The following is a 22483-nucleotide window of genomic DNA, read 5'->3' on the forward strand; positions in this document are numbered from 1 at the left end:
AAAGATAACTGAACTAAATGGCTATCACCCCTCACTTCTGTCATCAGGAAGTGCTTTGAGAGACTAGTCAAGGATCATATTACCTCTACCTTACCTGACACCCTAGACCCACTTCAATTTGATTACCACCCCAATAGATCCACAGACAATGCAATCACCGTCTCACTGCACACTGGCCTATCCCATCTGGACAAGAGGAATACCTATGTAAGAATGCTGTTCATTAACCATATCTCAGCATTCAACACTATAGTACCTTCCAAGCTCATCATTAAGCTTGAGGACCTGGGTCTGAACCCCACCCTGTGCAACTGGGTTCTGGACTTCCTGACAGGCCGCCCCCAGTTGGTGAAGGTAGAAAACAACACCTCCACTTCGCTGATTCTCAACACTGGGGCCCCACAGGGGTGTGTGCTCAGCCCTCTCCTGTACTCCCTGTTCACCCATGACTGAGTGGCCTTGCACACCTCCAACTCAATGGGTGTGTCGTCTCCAACATTTGCAGACGACACAACAGTAGTAGGCTTGCCAAACAATGACGAGACAGCCTACAGGGAGGAGGTGAGGGCTCTCGGAGTGTAGTACCAGAAAAATAACCTCTCACTTAACGTCAACAAAACAAAGGAGATGATCGTGGACTTCAGGAAACAGCAGAGGGTGCATCCCCCTATCCACATCGATGGGACAGTAGTGGAGATGGTGGAAAGCTTCAAGTTCCTCGGCGTACACATCACTGACAAAATGAAATAGTCCACCCACACAGACAGTGTGGGGAAGAAGGTGCAACAGCACCTGAAATTTGGCTTGGCACCTTAAACCCTCACAAACTTTTACAGATGCACAATTGAGAGCATCCTATCTGGCTGTATCACCGCTTGCAACGGCAACTGCACCAACCGCAACCGCAGGGCTCTCCAGAGGGTGGTGCAGTCTGCCCAACACAACACTGGGTACAAACTACCTGCCCTCCAGGACACATACAGTCATAGCCAAAAGTTTTGAGAATGACACAAATATAAATTTTCCCAAAGTCTGCTGCCTCAATTTGTATAATGGCAATTTGCATATACTCCAGAATGTTATGAAGAGTGATCAGATGAATTGCAATTAATTGCTAAGTCCCTCTTTGCCATGCAAATGAACTGAATCCCCCAAAAACATTTCCACTGCATTTCAGCCCTGCCACAAAAGGACCAGCTGACATGTCAGTGATTCTCTCGTTAACACAGGTGTGAGTGTTGACGAGGACAAGGCTGCTGGAGATCAAACTGTCATGCTGATTGAGTTCGAATAACAGACTGGAAGCCTCAAAAGGAGGGGGGTGCTTGGAATCATTGTTCTTCCTCTGTCAACCATGGTTACCTGCAAGGAAACTCGTGCCGTCATCATTGCTTTGCACAAAAAGGGCTTCACAGGCAAGGATATTGCTGCCAGTAATATTGCACCTAAATCAACCATTTATCGGATCATCAAGAACTTCAAGGAGAGCGGTTCAATTGTTGTGAAGAAGGCTTCATGGCGCCCAAGAACGTCCAGCAAGCGCCAGGAATGTCTCCTAAAGTTGATTCAGCTGCGGGATCGGGGCACCACCAGTACAGAGCTTGCTCAGGAATGGCAGCAGGCAGGTGTGAGTGCATCTGCACGCACAGTGAGGCGAAGACTTTTGGAGGATGGCAGCAAAGAAGCCACGTCTCTCCAGGAAAAACATCAGGGACAGACTGATATTCTGCAAAAGGTACAGGGATTGGACTGCTGAGGACTGGGGTAAAGTCATTTTCGCTGATGAATCCCCTTTCCGATTGTTTGGGGCATCCGGAAAAAAGCTTGTCCGGAGAAGACAAGGTGAACGCTACCATCAGTCCTGTCTCATGCCAACAGTAAAGCATCCTGAGACCATTCATGTGTGGGGTTGCTGCTCAGCCAAGGGAGTGGGCTCACTCACAATTTTGCCTAAGAACACAGCCATGAATAAAGAATGGTACCAACAAATCCTCCGAAAGCAACTTCTCCCAACCATCCAGGAACAGTTTGGCGACAAACAATGCCTTTTCCAGCATGATGGAGCAACTTGCCATAAGGCAAAAGTGATAACTAAGTGGCTCGGAGAACCAAACATCAATAATTAGGGTCCATAGCCAGTAAACTCCCCAGACCTTAATCCCATTGAGAACTTCAATGGGATTAACTTCAATCCTCAAGAGGCGGGTGGACAAACAAAACCCCACAAATTCTGACAAACTCCAAGCATTGATTATGCAAGAATGGGCTGCCATCAGTCAGGATGTGGCCCAGAAGTTAATTGACAGCATGCCAGGGCGGATTGCAGAGGTCTTGAAAAAGAAGGGTCAACACTGAAAATATTGACTCTTTGCATCAACTTCATGTAATTGTCAATAAAAGCCTTTGACACTTATGAAATGCTTGTAATTACACTTCAGTATTCCATTGTAACATCAGACAAAATTATCTAAAGACACTGAAGCAGGAACCTTTGTGGAAATTAATATTTGTGTAATTTCAAAACTCTTGGACACGACTGTACAGCACCCAGTGTCACAGGAAGGCCAAAAATATAATCAAGGACAACAACCACCCGAGCCCCTGCCTGTTCACCCCGCTATCATCCAGAAGGCGAGGTCATTACAGGTGCATCAAAGCTGGGACCGAGAGACTGAAAAACAGCTTCTATCTCAAGGCTATCAGACTGTTAAATAGCCATCACTAGCCGGCTACCACCCGGTTACTCAACCCTGCACCTTAGAGGCTGCTGCCCTATATACATAGACATGGAATCACTGGTCACTTTAATAATGGAACACTAGTCACTTTAATAATGGAACACTAGTCACTTTAATAACGGAACACTGATCACTTTAATAATGGAACACTGGTCACTTTAATAACGGAACACTGGTCCCTTTAATAACGGAACACTGGTCCCTTTAATAATGGAACACTAGTCACTTTAATAACAGAACACTAGTCACTTTAATAACGGAACACTAGTCACTTTAATAATGGAACACTGGTCACTTTAATAATGGAACACTATTCACTTTAATAATGGAAGTGACCAGTGTTCCATTATTAGTCACTTTAATAACGGAACACTGGTCACTTTTATAATGGAACACTGGTCACTTTAATAATGGAACACTGGTCACTTTAATAACGGAACACTAGTCACTTTAATAATGGGACACTGGTCACTTTAATAACGGAACACTGGTCACTTTAATAATGTTTACATACTGCTTTACTCATTTCATATGTACAGTGCCTTGCGAAAGTATTCGGCCCCCTTGAACTTTGCGACCTTTTGCCACATTTCAGGCTTCAAACATAAAGATATAAAACTGTATTTTTTTGTAAAGAATCAACAGCAAGTGGGACACAATCATGAAGTGGAACGACATTTATTGGATATTTCAAACTTTTTTAACAAATCAAAAACTGAAAATTGGCGTGCAAAATTATTCAGCCCCTTTACTTTCAGTGCAGCAAACTCTCTCCAGAAGTTCAGTGAGGATCTCTGAATGATCCAATGTTGACCTAAATGACTAATGATGATAAATACAATCAACCTGTGTGTAATCAAGTCTCCGTATCAATGCACCTGCACTGTGATAGTCTCAGAGGTCTGTTAAAAGCGCAGAGAGCATTATGAAGAACAAGGAACACACCAGGCAGGTCCGAGATACTGTTGTGAAGAAGTTTAAAGCCGGATTTGGATACAAAAAGATTTCCCAAGCTTTAAACATCCCAAGGAGCATTGTGCAAGCGATAATATTGAAATGGAAGGAGTATCAGACCACTGCAAATCTACCAAGACCTGGCCGTCCCTCTAAACTTTCAGCTCATACAAGGAGAAGACTGATCAGAGATGCAGCCAAGAGGCCCATGATCACTCTGGATGAACTGCAGAGATCTACAGCTGAGGTGGGAGACTCTGTCCATAGGACAACAATCAGTCGTATATTGCACAAATCTGGCCTTTATGGAAGAGTGGCAAGAAGAAAGCCATTTCTTAAAGATATCCATAAAAAGTGTCGTTTAAAGTTTGCCACAAGCCACCTGGGAGACACACCAAACATGTGGAAGAAGGTGCTCTGGTCAGATGAAACCAAAATTGAACTTTTTGGCAAAAATGCAAAACGTTATGTTTGGCGTAAAAGCAACACAGCTCATCACCCTGGACACACCATCCCCACTGTCAAACATGGTGGTGGCAGCATCATGGTTTGGGCCTGCTTTTCTTCAGCAGGGACAGGGAAGATGGTTAAAATTGATGGGAAGATGGATGGAGCCAAATACAGGACCATTCTGGAAGAAAACCTGATGGAGTCTGCAAAAGACCTGAGACTGGGACGGAGATTTGTCTTCCAACAAGACAATGATCCAAAACATAAAGCAAAATCTACAATGGAATGGTTCAAAAATAAACATATCCAGGTGTTAGAATAGCCAAGTCAAAGTCCAGACCTGAATCCAATCGAGAATCTGTGGAAAGAACTGAAAACTGCTGTTCACAAATGCTCTCCATCCAACCTCACTGAGCTCGAGCTGTTTTGCAAGGAGGAATGGGAAAAAATGTCAGTCTCTCGATGTGCAAAACTGATAGAGACATACCCCAAGCGACTTACAGCTGTAATCGCAGCAAAAGGTGGCGCTACAAAGTATTAACTTAAGGGGGCTGAATAATTTTGCACGCCCAATTTTTCAGTTTTTGATTTGTTAAAAAAGTTTGAAATATCCAATAAATGTAGTTCCACTTCATGATTGTGTCCCACTTGTTGTTGATTCTTCACAAAAAAATACAGTTTTATATCTTTATGTTTGAAGCCTGAAATGTGGCAAAAGGTCGCAAAGTTCAAGGGGGCCGAATACTTTCGGAAGGCACTGTATGTACTGTTTTCTATTCTACAGTATTTTAGTCAATGCCACTCCTACATTGCTGGTCCTAATATATATTTCTTAATTCCATTCTTATACTTTGAGATGTGTGTGTGTTGTGGTGAATTGTTAGATATTACTGCACTGTTGATGCTAGGAACACAAGCATTTCACTACACCCGCAATAACATCTGCTAAATATGTGTATGTGACCAATAACATGTGATTTCTACCACTACTGAGACCCTGCAGGTGTATGTGTGTAGTCAGGTTTCTGTTCGGTGGTTTATTGTCTGAACAACTTCCTCAATCTGTTTTTCCTCCACCCTGACCCTGACCTTGACCCTACAGTCCTCATGCTCTTCCTTTTGGGATGCATCAATATATTGTATTGTTTTGTCTAAGTTCCTGATGTGACTAAGACGTGTTGTATAGGCTACAACAAAACAAAAAACAGTCTGACTAAGGCCGGCTGTGCTTCCTGACTCCCTTTACCAGGAAGCAAGTGACTTTTTCTTCTTGTATCTATGCCATAAGACATATTTATATACACGGTTTAACATGTAAGAGTGTTAACATTTATACATGTGTTTTTAAGAAATGTTAAATGACTTATAGGAGTATAAACGAAATCAGGTTTTATGCCCTTATTTGGACTAAGTGATTTCCTGTGACCTATTGAGAAACGTAAACACCAACTCCACACAACATAGGAAGTTGTGCTGGAATATTTATGTCAGCAGCCCATGTCTCCGTAATCTTTGGTGGACAGACTACATAACATGCATCTGATCAAACTATGCAAGATTTAGTCCTGGGATAAGCGACATGAATGTCTCATATTATTTGCCTGCGAAATTCCGATTTTATTCACTTATTTGGCAAAGGCTTGTATCGAATGGGGTGCTTATCTGGGTAAAGATCTTTTCTCCTGTCTTATCTCCTCAGTGTGTCTCTGACAGTAAAGACCTGCCGTTGGCTACGGTGAACGTGATAAAGGATCACCCAGAGATGACAGACTGGATTCATCCCATCCAGCCCTACACCCCATTCTACATCTCTAACTATAACTACACCAAGATAGTTGTGGACCGAGTACAGGCTGCAGACTACACCATGCACAACGTCCTGCTGCTAGCAACTGGTAGGTGATGTCTGGGCTCCATGTCTGGAAATAGACTCTCTGGGTTGAAATTAAATACCACCAAGTTGAACGTCCACCCCTTTTCTACTCTCGGTGCTGTTGCTGACCTACAGATGTTGGATCTTAATTTGAGCCAGTTTCACAAAACAGGAAAATAATCCTGCAGCAACAGGAAATGTGAATTGTTGTGTGGATTATAATTAATGAATTATTTTGGGTAGAGGTTGATACATTTTTATTTTGTAAAATCTTCTGAAGTTTTAAAGTGGAAATTAGAAACTTTAGAAGCCTTTTAAACCTTGAATATGCAAAACGTTTGCATTTCCTGCCGTGCTGGAATATTCTTCTAACAACAGCATGATGAAATAAAGACACAGCGTGACCATTGTTCCTCATGGTTGTTATTAGTATTATGATGTCTTTATCACAGTCACGTGTTATTCAGAGTCTCAGGTACACAACGACAGCGTCTTTAACAGCCTGTTAGGCCAGATATTTAATACCAGCTGTTAGGCCAGGCCCCGCGAAATACTAGCTCTCTGATGCTACAGAAACCCTATGAAGAAACACTATGAATAAACACTATGAATAAACCCTATGAATAAACCCTATGAATAAACCCTATGAATAAACACTATGAATAAACACTATGAATAAACACTATGAATAAACCCTATGAATAAACACCATGAGTAAACACTATCAAATCAAAGTTTATTGGTCACGTACACAGAATTTGAGATATCATTGCAGGTGCAGCGTAATGCTTGTACAGTAATACCAGAGTAGTAATACCAGGGCATTAATACCAGATAAGTAATACCAGGTTAGTAATACCAGGACAGTAATACCAGGGCAGTAATACCAGGGTAGTAATACCAGGGCAGTAATACCAGGGCAGTAATACCAGATAATTAATACCAGGGCAGTAATACCAGGGCAGTAATACTAGATAATTAATACCAGGGTAGTAATACCAGGGCAGTAATACCAGGGCAGTAATACCAGATAATTAATACCAGGTTAGTAATACCAGGGCAGTAATACCAGGACAGTAATACCAGGGCATTAATACCAGATAATTAATACCAGGTTAGTAATACCAGGACAGTAATACCAGGGCATTAATACCAGATAATTAACACCAGGTTAGTAATACCAGGGCAGTAATACCAGAGTAGTAATACCAGGGCATTAATACCAGATAATTAATACCAGGTTAGTAATACCAGGGCAGTAATACCAGAGTAGTAATACCAGGGCATTAATACCAGATAATTAATACCAGGTTAGTAATACCAGGGCAGTAATACCAGGACAGTAATACCAGGGCATTAATACCAGGGCAGTAATACCAGGGCAGTAATACCAGATAATTAATACCAGGGCAGTAATACCACGGCATTAATAACAGATCATTAATACCAGGGTAGTAATACCAGATAATTAATACCAGGGTAGTAATACCAGGGCAGTAATACCAGATAATTAATACCAGGGCATTAATACCAGGGCAGTAATACCAGGGCAGTAATACCAGGGCATTAATACCAAATAATTAATACCAGATAATATTACCAGGGCATTAATACCAGATAATAATACCAGGGCAGTAATACCAGGGCATTAATACCAGATAATAATACCAGGGCAGTAATACCAGGGCATTAATACCAGATAATAATACCAGGGCAGTAATACCAGGGCAGTAATACCAGGGCAGTAATACCAGGGCAGTAATACCAGATAATTAATACCAGATAATATTACCAGGGCATTAATACCAGATAATTAATACCAGATAATATTACCAGGGCATTAATACCAGATAATAATACCAAGGCAGTAATACCAGGGCATTAATACCAGATAATAATACCAGGGCAGTAATACCAGGGCATTAATACCAGATAATTAATACCAGGGCAGTAATACCAGGGCATTAATACCAGATAATAATACCAGGGCAGTAATACCAGGGCATTAATACCAGATAATTAATACCATGGCAGTAATACCAGGGCATTAATACCAGATAATAATACCAGGGCAGTAATACCAGGGCAGTAATACCAGGGCAGTAATACCAGGGCATTAATACCAGATAATAATACCAGGGCAGTAATACCAGGGCATTAATACCAGGGCAGTAATACCAGATAATTAATACCAGATAATATTACCAGGGCATTAATACCAGATAATTAATACCAGATAATATTACCAGGGCATTAATACCAGATAATAATACCAGGGCAGTAATACCAGGGCATTAATACCAGATAATAATACCAGGGCAGTAATACCAGATAATTAATACCAGATAATATTACCAGGGCATTAATACCAGATAATTAATACCAGATAATATTACCAGGGCATTAATACCAGATAATAATACCAGGGCAGTAATACCAGGGCAGTAATACCAGATAATAATACCAGGGCAGTAATACCAGGGCATTAATACCAGATAATAATACCAGGGCATTAATACCAGGGCATTAATACCAGGTTAGTAATACCAGGGCATTAATACCAGATAATAATACCAGGGCATTAATACCAGGTTAGTAATACCAGGGCATTAATACCAGGTTAGTAATACCAGGGCATTAATACCAGATAATAATACCAGGGCATTAATACCAGATAATAATACCAGGGCAGTAATACCAGGGCATTAATACCAGATAATAATACCAGGGCAGTAATACCAGATAATAATACCAGGGCAGTAATACCAGATAATAATACCAGGGCAGTAATACCAGATAATAATACCAGGGCAGTAATACCAGGGCATTAATACCAGATAATAATACCAGGGCTGTAATACCAGGGCATTAATACCAGATAATAATACCAGGGCAGTAATACCAGGGCATTAATACCAGGTTAGTAATACCAGGGCATTAATACCAGATAATAATACCAGGGCATTAATACCAGATAATAATACCAGGGCATTAATACCAGATAATAATACCAGGGCAGTAATACCAGGGCATTAATACCAGATAATAATACCAGGGCAGTAATACCAGGGCATTAATACCAGATAATAATACCAGGGCAGTAATACCAGGGCATTAATACCAGGTTAGTAATAACAGGGCATTAATACCAGATAATAATACCAGGGCATTAATACCAGATAATAATACCAGGGCAGTAATACCAGGGCATTAATACCAGATAATTAATACCAGGGCAGTAGGATGAGCCATGACTAGAATACAGTATATACCTATAACGTGGGTAAAACAGTATGTAAACATTATTACATTGACCTTTGTTCAATGATTCTATGTACGTAGGGCAACATTCTCTAAGGTTCAGGGTAGAGTACCGGGTGGGAGCTGGCTAGTGACAGTGACTAAGGTTCAGGGTAGAGTACCGGGTGGGAGCTGGCTAGTGACAGTGACTAAGGTTCAGGGTAGAGTACCGGGTGGGAGCTGGCTAGTGACAGTGACTAAGGTTCAGGGTAGAGTACCGGGTGGGAGCTGGCTAGTGACAGTGACTAAGGTTCAGGGTAGAGTACCGGGTGGTAGCCGGCTAGTGACAGTGACTAAGGTTCAGGGTAGATTACCGGGTGGTAGCCGGCTAGTGACAGTGACTAAGGTTCAGGGTAGAGTACCGGGTGGTAGCCGGCTAGTGACAGTGACTAAGGTTCAGGGTAGAGTACCGGGTGGTAGCCGGCTAGTGACAGTGACTAAGGTTCAGGGTAGAGTACCGGGTGGTAGGAGGCTAGTAACAGTGACTAAGGTTCAGGGTAGGGTACCGGGTGGTAGCCGGCTAGTGACAGTGACTAAGGTTCAGGGTAGAGTACCAGGTGGTAGCCGGCTAGTAACAGTGGCTAAGGTTCAGGGCAGGGTACTGGAAAGAGGCTGGCTAGTAACAGTGGCTAAGGTTCAGGGCAGGGTACTGGAAAGAGGCTGGCTAGTAACAGTGGCTAAGGTTCAGGACAGGGTACTGGACAGAGGCTGGGCAGAGGCTGGCTAGTGACAGTGGCTAAGGTTCAGGACAGGGTACTGGACAGAGGCTGGCTAGTGACAGTGACTGTTCAGGGCAGGGTACTGGACAGAGGCTGGCTAATAACAGTGGCTAAGGTTCAGGGCAGGGTACTGGACAGAGGCTGGCTAGTGACAATGGCTAAGGTTCAGGGCAGGGTACTGGACAGAGGCTGGCTAGTGACAGTGGCTAAGGTTCAGGACAGGGTACTGGACAGAGGCTGGCTAGTGACAGTGGCTAAGGTTCAGGACAGGGTACTGGGCAGAGACTGGCTAGTGGTGACTGATTAACAGTCTAATGGACTGGAGATAGAAGCTGTTTCTTAGTGTCTTCCAGCTCGAGCAAGCCAAGGCTCTTGGAAGGCTACTTACTTACTGCCAGGCCTCTGCAAACAGGCCTATTTCAACTTGTAAATAAATGACTGTGCACTGCAATCAGGCCTATTTCAACTTGTAAATAAATGACTGTGCACTGCAATCAGGCCTATTTCAACTTGTAAATAAATGACTGCACTGCAATCAGGCCTATTTCAACTTGTAGTGACTAAATGACTGTGCACTGCAATCAGGCCTGTTTCAACTTGTAAATTAGTGTTTAACTTTCTGTATCTCCTTCCCCAGACACTGGAATGATCCATAAGATCTTAAATGATCGTTTCAAACCTTTCATCATCTCAGAGACTCATCTCTCCAACCACTCTGATGTCATCAGATCCATGAAACTGGACTCTAGAAAGGTACCGGCAGGGGTGGCAGGTAGCCTAGTCGTTAAGAGCGTTGGGACAGTAACGAATGGTTGCTGGTTCGAATCCCAGAGAAGAATAGGTGAACAATCTGTCAATGTATGTACTCTATTAACCTTAATAGCTCCTGTAGGTCACTCTGGGTAATTCCTCCAAAGGGGGCAGTAGTCGGCCCTATCTTTAAAAGGTTAATAGCTCCTGTAAGTCACTCTGGGTAATTCCTCCAAAGGGGGCAGTAGTCGGCCCTATCTTTAAAAGGTTAATAGCTCCTGTAAGTCACTCTGGGTAAGAGTGTCTGATAAATTGCTAAAATGTACTGTGATCAAGTTATTTTGGATATGACTAGAAGGGTGGTATTCAGAAGAGTGGTGTTTAATATACATATAGGCCCTATGTGATCAGGTTACTGTGCATTCTGAAAGTATTCAGACCCCTTCACTTCCTCCATGTTTTTCCTCATCAATCTACACGCAATACCTCATAATGACCAAGCAAAACTGTTTTTTAGAAATGTTTGCAAATGTATAAAAAAAAAAAATGGAAATATCACATTTACATAAGTATTCAGACCCTTTACTCAGTACTTTGTTGAAGCACTTTTGGCAGCGATTACAGCCTCGAGTCTTCTTGGGAATGACGCTACGAGCTTTGCACACCTGTATTTGGGGAGTTTCTACCATTCTTTTCTGCAGATCCTCTCAAGCTCTGTCAGGTTGGATGGGGAGCGTCGCTGCACAGCTATTTTCAGGTCTCTCCAGAGACCCTAAGCACACAGCCAGACTCTCAGAGTCTGGGCTATGGCTGGGCCACTCAAGGACATTCAGTGACTTGTCCTGAAGCCACTCCTGCATTTTCTTGGCTGTTTGCTTAGGGTCATTGTCCTGTTTGAAGTTGAACCTTCGCCCCAGTCTGAGGTCCTGAGTGCTCTGGAGCAGGTTTTCATCAAGGATCTCTCTGTACTTTGCTCCGTTCATCTTTCCCTCAATCCTGACTAGTCTCCCAGTCCCTGCCGCTGAAAAACATTCCCACAGCACTGGGCCAATTGTCCGCCGCCCTATGGGACTCCTGATCACGGCCGGTTGTGATACAGCCCAGGATCGAACCAGGGTCTGTACTGACGCCTATAGCGCTGAGATGCAGTTCCTTAGACTGCTGCGCCACTCGGGAGGTGAAAGGTCACAGAGCGGTGTTTGTCAGACCAGGAGACATCCCAAAAATGGGTCTTCTCACAATATCGTCTGTAGCGTCTGAATATTTAAGCCTACAAACTGACCCCTGGAAAGATAACACTCTCACGATGGTGTTCTCCATTTTGCTTTATGATCTCCCCAAGTGTCAGGAGACTCGTCTGAAATCGGTACCGCCGATCTGCCAACTTCTGTCTGTGGCATCCAAACAGTTTGGGCTATACGCTAGTATGACCCCTCTGTGGAAAGCGTTTGTTTAAGCTAATAGCAGTAACCCCAATAAAGACAGGGCTTAGACTCTGATGGTATTAAGATAGATATTGTTCAAATGTGAAATATATGTGATGGGATGTTTTAGTATTAACTAGCATCTTTCTGTCTATGTGCAGAGGAAACTGGTGGTGGGTTTGTCAGAGCAGATCTCCATTCTGGACCTCCAGAGGTGTCAGGACTATAACGGATCCTGTCATGTGTGTGTTCTGGCCAGAGACCCGTACTGCGCCTGGACAGAGGCTGGGTGCAAACCCACCGTCCCGTAAGTCTAATGTTTCCTCTTTGGCTCCTCCTCAATTGACCAAGCATGGCTGTCCCATAAGCTGTGTCTTTTAATCAAGTGGATTAATAAGCCCTTTTTACAGAAGCAGTTTTCACAAAGTGCTTTTACATTAACCGGCTTAGACCGCAAAGAGGCTTTTACATTAACCGGCTTAGACCGCAAAGAGCCTTTTACATTAACCGGTTTAGACCGCAAAGAGGCTTTTACATTAACCGGTTTAGACCGCAAAGAGGCTTTTACATTAACCGGTTTAGACCGCAAAGAGGCTTTTACATTAACCGGTTTAGACCGCAAAGAGGCTTTTACATTAACCGGCTTAGACCGCAAAGAGGCTTTTACATTAACCGGCTTAGACCGCAAAGAGGCTTTTACATTAACCGGTTTAGACCGCAAAGAGGCTTTTACATTAACCGGTTTAGACCGCAAAGAGGCTTTTACATTAACCGGTTTAGACCGCAAAGAGCCTTTTACATTAACCGGTTTAGACCGCAAAGAGGCTTTTACATTAACCGGTTTAGACCGCAAAGAGCCTTTTACATTAACCGGTTTAGACCGCAAAGAGGCTTTTACATTAACCGGTTTAGACCGCAAAGAGGCTTTTACATTAACCGGTTTAGACCGCAAAGAGGCTTTTACATTAACCGGTTTAGACCGCAAAGAGGCTTTTACATTAACCGGTTTAGAGGCTTTTACATTAACCGGTTTAGAGGCTTTTACATTAACCGGTTTAGACCGCAAAGAGGCTTTTACATTAACCGGTTTAGAGGCTTTTACATTAACCGGTTTAGAGGCTTTTACATTAACCGGTTTAGAGGCTTTTACATTAACCGGTTTAGAGGCTTTTACATTAACCGGTTTAGAGGCTTTTACATTAACCGGCTTAGACCGCAAAGAGGCTTTTACATTCCCAGGCCAAAGAATGAATGACAAGGCATCCTTCACTCATGCTGCCAAACATACCCTCGTAAAACTGACCATCCTACCGATCCTCGACTTCGGCGATGTCATTTACAAAATAGCTTCCAACACTCTACTCAGCAAATTGGATCTAGTGTATCACAGTGCCATCCGTTTTGTCACCAAAGCCCTCTATACTACCCACCACTGCGACCTGTATGCTCTCGTTGGCTGGCCCTCGCTTCAGAATTTATTCGCCAAACCCACTGGCTCTAGGTATTCTACAAGACCCTGCTAGGTAAAGCCCCGCCTTATCTCAGCTCACTGGTCACCATAGCAACACCCACCCGTAGCACGCGCTCCAGCAGGTATATCTCACTGGTCAACCCCAAACCAATTATTCCTTTGGCTGCCTTTCCTTCCAGTTCTCTGCTGCCAATGACTGGAACGAACTGCAAAAATCACTGAAACTGAAGACTCAGATCTCCCTCACTAGCTTTAAGCACCAGCTGTCAAAGCAGCTCACAGATCACTGCACCTGTACATAGCTGATCTGTAAATAGCCCATCCAACTACCTCATCCCCATACTGTATTTATTTATTTATCTTGCTCCTTTGCACCCCAGTATCTCTACTTGCACATTCATCTTCTGCACATCTACCATGCTGGTGTTTAATTGCTAAATTGTAATTACTTCGCCACCATGGCCTATTTATTGCCTGACCTCCCTTATCTTACCTCATTTGCACACACTGTATATAGACTTCCTACTGTATTATTGATTGTATGTTTGTTTATTCCATGTGTAACTCTGTGTTGTTGTATGTGTCGAACTGCTTTGCTTTATCTTGGCCAGGTCGCAGTTGTAAATGAGAACTTGTTCTCAACTAGCCTACCTGGTTAAATAAAGGGAACTTGTTCTCAACTAGCCTACCTGGTTAAATAAAGGGAACTTGTTCTCAACTAGCCTACCTGGTTAAATAAAGGGAACTTGTTCTCAACTAGCCTACCTGGTTAAATAAAGGTGAAGTAAAAAAAATAATGAATAAAAAAGAGCCTTTTACAGTAACTGACCTAGACCCCAAAGAGCCTTTTACAGTAACTGACCTAGACCCCAACGAGCCTTTTACAGTAACTGACCTAGACCCCAACGAGCCTTTTACAGTAACTGACCTAGACCCCAACGAGCCTTTTACAGTAACCGGCCTAGACCCCAACAAGCCTTTTTACAGTAACTGGCCTAGAGCCCAAAGAGCCTTTTACAGTAACTGGCCTAGAGCCCATGAGCCTTTTGCAGTAACTGACCTAGACCCCAAAGAGCCTTTTACAGTAACCGGCCTAGACCCCAAAGAGCCTTTTACAGTAACCGGCCTAGACCCCAACAAGCCTTTTACAGTAACTGGCCTAGACCCCAACAAGCCTTTTACAGTAACTGGCCTAGACCCCAAAGAGCCTTTTACAGTAACTGGCCTAGACCCCAAAGAGCCTTTTACAGTAACCGGCCTACACCCCAAAGAGCCTTTTACAGTAACTGGCCTACACCCCAAAGAGGATTTCACAGTTACCGGCCTACACCCCAAAGAGCCTTTTACAGTAACCGGCCTACACCCTAAAGAGCCTTTTACAGTAACCGGCCTACACCCCAAAGTGCCTTTTACAGTAACTGTCAGGACCACTTTTGGTTCTTCTTTATATACCTAGCATTGCTGTCTACTGTATCTAAACTGATATAGTCTCAGTGGTTGTCTTAGTGAACTGAACGTTGTGGTTAAAATGTTGTTGTTTTTCTTTCCATAGGGGAGGCATTCAAAATATTGATGGAGGACAAACTAATGTGTGCCGTAAAACAGCAGGAGGTCAAATGTCAGAAGGTACCCTGAACATCGACATCTCACACACTGATAATAATACAATCAATCAAATGAGTCAATCTGATGCCTGGACCACTGTTATTTGATTTGGAATGTATTGAATGAATAGGCTAGATTTTCATTCCCCTGCCTTGTTAAATACATTTCTCCAACTCTTTCTCCAGAACCAAAGAAGCCCACCAGCAACAGGACCAGACGTGACACCCAGCCCTCCTCGTCCCTGAACGCCCTCGGTGCATCGGTCCACTCTGTGCCTCTGAACATCCCCTTCTACCTGTCCTGTCCTATAGACTCCTACCACGCCCACTACAGCTGGGAACACCTGGGCACGACACACCCCTGTCTGCGACTGCAGGCCAGCTGTCTCCATCTCATCCCCTCCATGCAGACAGAGCACTATGGGAACTACCAGTGTGTCTCCAAGGAGAGAGACTATACCAGGGTGGTGAGGGTGGTCCGAGCTACACAGCTGCTGAGTAACCACAACCCAAGCATAATCAGCAGGCCTGCTAGACCGGTGGGAACCCTCAGTACTAACGTAGAGGACTCTAAGAACAACGGAGCAACAGCAGCTATGGCAATGCAGGCGGGATGGTTCGTGACCTTTGCAGCTTTGGACATTATCGTGCAACTTCTGCAATAAAATCATGTCCACTATGGACTTCATCATGATATGACACTGTACATCTGCACTCTATAATGGATCCACGGTGCATTCAGAAACTATTCAGACTCCTTGACTTTTTCCACATTTTGTTACGTTACAGCCTTATTCTAAAATGGATTAAAAAATAAATATTAAAAAACTCCTCAATCTACACACAACACCCATAATGACATCACAATACCCCATAATGACATCACAATACCCCATAATGACATCACAATACCCCATAATGACATCACAATACACCATAATGACATCACAATACCCCATAATGACATCACAATACCCCATAATGACATCACAATACCCCATAATGACATCACAATACACCATAATGACATCACAATACCCCATAATGACATCACAATACCCCATAATGACATCACAATACCCCATAATGACATCACAATACACCATAATGACATCACAATACCTCATAATGACATCACAATACCCCATAATGACATCACAATACCCCATAATGACATCACAATACCCCATAATGACATCACAATACCCCATAATGACATCACAATACCTCATAATGACATCACAATACCCCATAATGACAAAGCAAAAACAGGTTTCTAAAAATGTTTTGCTAATGTATTAAAAATCAGAAATACCTTATTTACATAAGTATTCAGAGCCTTTGTTATGAGACTCGAAACTGAGCTCAGGTGCATCCTGTTTCCATTTATCATCCTTGAGATGTTTGTACAACTTGATTGGAGTCCACCTGTGGAAAATTCAATTGATTGGACATGATTTGGAAAGACACACAACTGTCTATATAAGGTTCCACAGTTGACAGTACATGTCAGCGCAAAAACCAAGCCATGAGGTCGAAGGAGACAGTATTGAGTCGAGGCACAGATCTGGGGAAGGGTACCAAAACATTTCTGCAGCATTGAAGGTCCCCAAGAACACAGTGGCCTCCATCATTCTTAAATGAAAGAAGTTTGGAACCGCTGTCCGGCCAAACTGAGCAATTAGGGGAGAACGGCCTTGATCAGGGAGGTGACCAAGAACCCGATGACAGAGCTCCAGAGAGAACCTTCCAGAAGGACAACCATCTCTGCAGCACTCCACCAATCAGACCTTTATGGTAGAGAGGTCAGATGGAAGCCACTCCTCAGTAAAATACACATGACAGCCCGCTTGGAGTTTGCCAAAAGGCACCTAAAGGACTCTCAAACCATGAGAAACGGTATTGAACTTGAAACAATCACGTCTGGAGGAAACCTGGCACCATGCCTACGCTGACGCATGGTGGTGGCATCATCATGATGTGGGAATGTTTTTCAGAGGCAGGGACTGGGAGACTAGTCCGGATGGAGGGAAAGATGAACAGAGCAAAGTACATCCTTAATGGAAACCTGTTCCAGAGCGCTCAGGACTTCAGACGGGGGCGAAGGTTCCCTTCCAACAGGACAACAACCGTAATAACACAGCCAAGACGACACAGGAGTGGTTTCTGGACAAGTCTCTGAATGTTCTTTACTGGCCCAGCCAGAGCCTGGACTTGAACCTGATGAAACATATCTAAAGAGACCTGAAAGTAGCTGTGCAGCGACGCTCCCCATCCAACCTGACAGAGAGGATCTGCAGAGAAGAATGGGAGAAACTCCCCCAATACAGGTGTACCAAGCTTGTAGCATCATACCCAAGAAGACTCGAGGCTGTAATCGCTGCCAAAGGTGCTTCAACATAGTACTGAGTAAAGAGTCTGTATACTTATGTAAATGTGATATATATATATATTTTTTTTGCAGACACTTCTAAAAACCTGTTTTTGTTTGGTCATTATGGGGTTTTGTGATGTCATTATGGGGTTTTGTGATGTCATTAGGCGGCTTTGTGATGTCATTATGGGGTATTGTGATGTCATTATGGGGTTTTGTGTGTAGACTGCTGAGTAAAAAAATAACAATTGAATACATTTTAGAATAAGGCTGTAATGTAAAAACAAAAAGGGAAAAAGTCAAGGGGTCTGAATACTTTCCGAACTTTCTCCCATAACACCCCCCCCCCCCGCCCCCCCCAGTTATAAGAGGTTGGGGGGGTTGTTATGGGAGAACGTTTAACCTGGGTCATGTTCATTAGGGCACACCGTAAAACAAAACATTTAATAACCCTCCATGTTTCAGTCAGTTTCCTTCCGTTAGGTACTGATTGAACAGGAACCTGTTGTGTAGGATCCAAATCAGTCTGGGCAGGACCCAGAGCACTTTCTTTACCACTATGTTAGATAGCAGCAGGACTCTTGGTGGAAGGAATTCTGTTGCGTAGAAGGAAATCCCTCCAAAAATAACCACATGATTGCTGATCCAGGGCAGAAGGCTCAGGATAAGAGCAGTTAAGGACAATTAGATTCTTAGTCACTTGGGGTAAACAGGCTAAAGAGGCTCTGTCATACAGACTCCCATTGCATTAGCAAGGTCCAGCAGGTACTGACTCTGTCATTGCCGCCGTGTGTTTGGTGAAGCCCTGGCCTTTTGTACCCAAAGAGACTTGGCAATGACCTGCAGCACTGCTTAGCTCCACCAGTTAATTTGAGGTCTCCTGGGACGTGACATGCAACAGCTTGGCCCAGATCCAGACACACCCTCTGATAACAGTTGAGATATTTTCAGAGGAAAGGGTGGGGTGTTCTCTAGGGGTGAAACATCAGAGAATAGTTAACACCCTTTCCCTGAAAGACTCTTCTGTCCCAACTCCTCCTGGACTGGACACAACATCAACACTTAAGTGTCCTCCTCCCCTTCCTCCTCCTCCCCTTCCTCCCCTCCTCCTCCTCCTCCTCCTCCTCCTCCTCCCCTTCCTCCCCCTCCTCCCCCTCCTCCTCCTCCTTCCCTTCCTCCTCTTCCCCTTCCTCCCCTCCCCTTCCTCCTCCTCCCCTTCCTCCTCCTCCCCTTCCTCCCCCCTCGTCCTCCTCTTCCCCTTCCTCCCCTCGTCCTCCTCCTCCTCCCCTTCCTCCCCCCTCGTCCTCCTCTTCCCCTTCCTCCCCTCGTCCTCCTCCTCCTCCCCTTCCTCCCCCCTCCTCCTCCTCCTCATCCTCCCCCTCCTCCTCCTCCTCCTCCTCCTCCTCTTCCTCCTCCTCCCTTCCTCCTCCTCCCCTTCCTTCCTCCTCCCCCCCCTCCTCCTCCTCCCCTACCTCCCCTTCCTCCTCCTCCCCTTCCTCCTCCCCCTCCCCTTCCACCTCCTCCTCCCCTTCCTCCTCCTCCTCCCCTTCCTCCTCCTCCCCCCCCTCCCCTCCCCTTCCACCTCCTCCTCCCCTTCCTCCCCCTCCTCCCCTTCTTCCAACTCCTCCCCTTCCTCCTCCTTCTCCTCCTCCTCCTCCCCCTCCACTTCCACCCCCTCCTCCCCTTCCTCCTTCTCCTCCTCCTCCTCCCCTTCCTCCTTCTCCTCCTCCTCCTCCCCTTCCTCCTCCTCCCCTTCCACCTCCTCCTCCCCTTCCTCCTCCTCCTCCCCTTCCTCCTCCTCCTCCCCTTCCTCCTCCTCCCCTTCCACCTCCTCCTCCTACCCTTCCTCCTCCTCCCCCTCCCCTTCCACCTCCTCCCCCTCCTCCCCTTCCTCCTCCTCCCCTTCCTCCTCCTCCTCCTCTTCCTCCTTCTCCTCCTCCTCCTCCCCTTCCTCCTCCTCCCCTTCCACCTCCTCCTCCCCTTCCTCCCCCCTCGTCCTCCTCTTCCCCTTCCTCCCCTCGTCCTCCTCCTCCTCCCCTTCCTCCCCCCTCCTCCTCCTCCTCATCCTCCTCCTCCTCCTCCTCTCCTTCCTCTTCCTCCTCCTCCCTTCCTCCTCCTCCCCTTCCTTCCTCCTCCCCCCCCTCCTCCTCCTCCCCTACCTCCCCTTCCTCCTCCTCCCCTTCCTCCTCCCCCTCCCCTTCCACCTCCTCCTCCCCTTCCTCCTCCTCCTCCCCTTCCTCCTCCTCCCCCCCCCTCCCCTCCCCTTCCACCTCCTCCTCCCCTTCCTCCCCCTCCTCCCCTTCTTCCAACTCCTCCCCTTCCTCCTCCTTCTCCTCCTCCTCCTCCCCCTCCACTTCCACCCCCTCCTCCCCTTCCTCCTTCCCCTCCTCCTCCTCCCCTTCCTCCTTCTCCTCCTCCTCCTCCCCTTCCTCCTCCTCCCCTTCCACCTCCTCCTCCCCTTCCTCCTCCTCCTCCCCTTCCTCCTCCTCCTCCCCTTCCTCCTCCTCCCCTTCCACCTCCTCCTCCTACCCTTCCTCCTCCTCCCCCTCCCCTTCCACCTCCTCCCCCTCCTCCCCTTCCTCCTCCTCCCCTTCCTCCTCCTCCTCCTCTTCCTCCTTCTCCTCCTCCTCCCCTTCCACCTCCTCCTCCTACCCTTCCTCCTCCTCCCCCTCCCCTTCCACCTCCTCCCCCTCCTCCCCTTCCTCCTCCTCCCCTTCCTCCTCCTCCTCCTCTTCCACCCCCCCCCCCCCCCTTTTCCTCCCTGTATCATTGAGTTATGAGGCTGAACACACTCTCAGAAGGGTGCACACACATACACATAGACACACAACCACCCAAGTGCTGGGGGTAAATCATGTTTTTGGCACCACACGGATGGAGTAGGACTGAATAAGGACACATGGATCTGTATCAGTGGAGGCTTCTCAGAGGAGGAAAGGGGAGGGCCATCCTCCTCAGGCACCATACAGACTTGATTAGACTAGTGAGCAACAGCATTTTTATTTATTAAAAAAATATTTATTTCACCTTTATTTAACAAGTTCTCATTTCCAACTGTGACCTGGTCAAGATAAAGCAAAGCAGTGCGACACAAACAACACAGAGTTACACATGGAATAAACAAATGTACAGTCAATAACACAATAGAAAAGTCTATACACAGTGTGTGCAAATGTAGTAAGATTAGGGAGGAAAGGCAATAAATAGGCCATAGTGGCGAAATAATTACAATTTAGCAATTAAATACTGGAGTGATAGATGTGCAGAAGATGAATGTGCAAGTAGAGATACTGGGGTGCAATGGAGCAAAATAAACAAATGTATAAATAAAATAAATAACAGTATGGGGATGAGGTAGCATGGATGGGCTATTTACAGATGGGCTATGTACAGGTGCAGTGATCTGGAAGCTGCTCTGACAGCTGGTGCTTAAAGTTAGTGAGGGAGATATGAGTCTCCAGCTTCAGTGATTTTTGAAATTCGTTCCAGTCATTGGCAGCAGAGAACTGGAAGGAGAGGCGGCCAAAGAGGAGTTGGCTTTGGGGATGACCAGTGAGATATACCTGCTGGAGCGCGTGCTACGGGTGAGTGTTGTTATGGTGACCAGTGAGATATACCTGCTGGAGCGCGTGCCTACATGTGGGTGTTGTTATGGTGACCAGTGAGATACACCTGCTGGAGCGTGTGCCTACGTGTGGGTGTTGTTATCGTGACCAGTGAGATATACCTGCTGGAGCGCGTGCCTACAGGTGGGTGTTGCTATGGTGACCAGTGAGCTGAGATAAGGCGGGGCTTTTACCTTCCAAAGACTTATAGATGACCTGGAGCCAGTGGGTTTGGCGACGAATATGAAACGAGGGCAGGTCGCAGTGGTGGGTGGTATATGGGGCTTTGGTGACAAAACAGATGGCACTGTGATAGACTGCATCCAGTTTGCTGAGTAGAGTGTTGGAGGCAATTTTGTAAATGACATCGCCGAAGTCAAGAATCGGTTCGATAGTCCGTTTTACGAGGGTATGTTTGGCAGCATGAGTGAAGGATGCTTTGATGCAAAATAGGAAGCTAATTCTAGTTTTCATTTTGGATTGGAGATGCTTAATGTGAGTCTGGAAGGAGAGTTTACAGTCTAACCAGACACCTAGGTATTTGTAGTTAGCCTGTCATTATATCAAACAGTATATTGTTTGTTTTATTTATTTATAGGGGACAATGCACATTAATCAACATCTATATTACAATAATGCAATATCCATGTAAATGTGCCGGGGTTAGCCAATAGCTAATTAGCACCAGGACAGGTAAGGACAATTACACAGTCACAATACAAATACTCACTAAAACAATACAAAATACCAAATACATTACATCCAATAATATATAATACATCATTCTAATCACAACAACAACACCATCATCAACTGTCGTCATATGAAGAACCCCAGATAACTCGTGTACAGGTGTGGATAGATTTTGTTTTGTTTTGTTTACAATAATCCGTGCAGCTTCTCAATTCCATGGGAATTGCATTCCAGCATATTGTAGCTCTAAAAGATTGGCCGATTGTTTCTGTGTTGAAAAGGGACAACGTTTTCCCCTCTAGTTTCTGCCCTTGTTCTCCGAGAGGTGCTTTCATTGAGCATGATATGCCGACACGGGTGGAGACCATGCAGGATCTTAAAGACGAGGCTTGCATCAACATACTGCTTACAGCTATCCAGACTAAATAAATTATGTTTGTAAATGACAATGGTGGTAACTGTTTGGTTTATTATCAAAATATTCAGTGTTTGTTTGTTTGAGTGATTCAATTGGTTTCAGAATAGCTC

At 45.1% G+C, this 22483-nt stretch overlaps 1 protein-coding gene across 1 annotated transcript in view; it reads left to right on the top strand.

Annotated features, from left to right (window-relative positions):
- The window catches only part of sema7a (semaphorin 7A (JohnMiltonHagen blood group)), a 69762-nt gene extending 53783 nt beyond the window's left edge, over window positions 1–15979 (top strand). The window contains exons 10-14 of the mRNA XM_020492170.2: window positions 5842–6037; window positions 10672–10787; window positions 12370–12515; window positions 15232–15305; window positions 15470–15979. Coding sequence (XP_020347759.2) covers window positions 5842–6037; window positions 10672–10787; window positions 12370–12515; window positions 15232–15305; window positions 15470–15948 — 1011 coding nt within the window. The 3' untranslated portion in view covers window positions 15949–15979. The remainder of the gene's footprint in view (window positions 1–5841; window positions 6038–10671; window positions 10788–12369; window positions 12516–15231; window positions 15306–15469) is intronic.
- Window positions 15980–22483: the final 6504 nt, after the last annotated feature.

Source organism: Oncorhynchus kisutch, linkage group LG10 (genome assembly GCF_002021735.2).
Source record: "Oncorhynchus kisutch isolate 150728-3 linkage group LG10, Okis_V2, whole genome shotgun sequence".
NCBI classification, from domain to species: domain Eukaryota; kingdom Metazoa; phylum Chordata; class Actinopteri; order Salmoniformes; family Salmonidae; genus Oncorhynchus; species Oncorhynchus kisutch.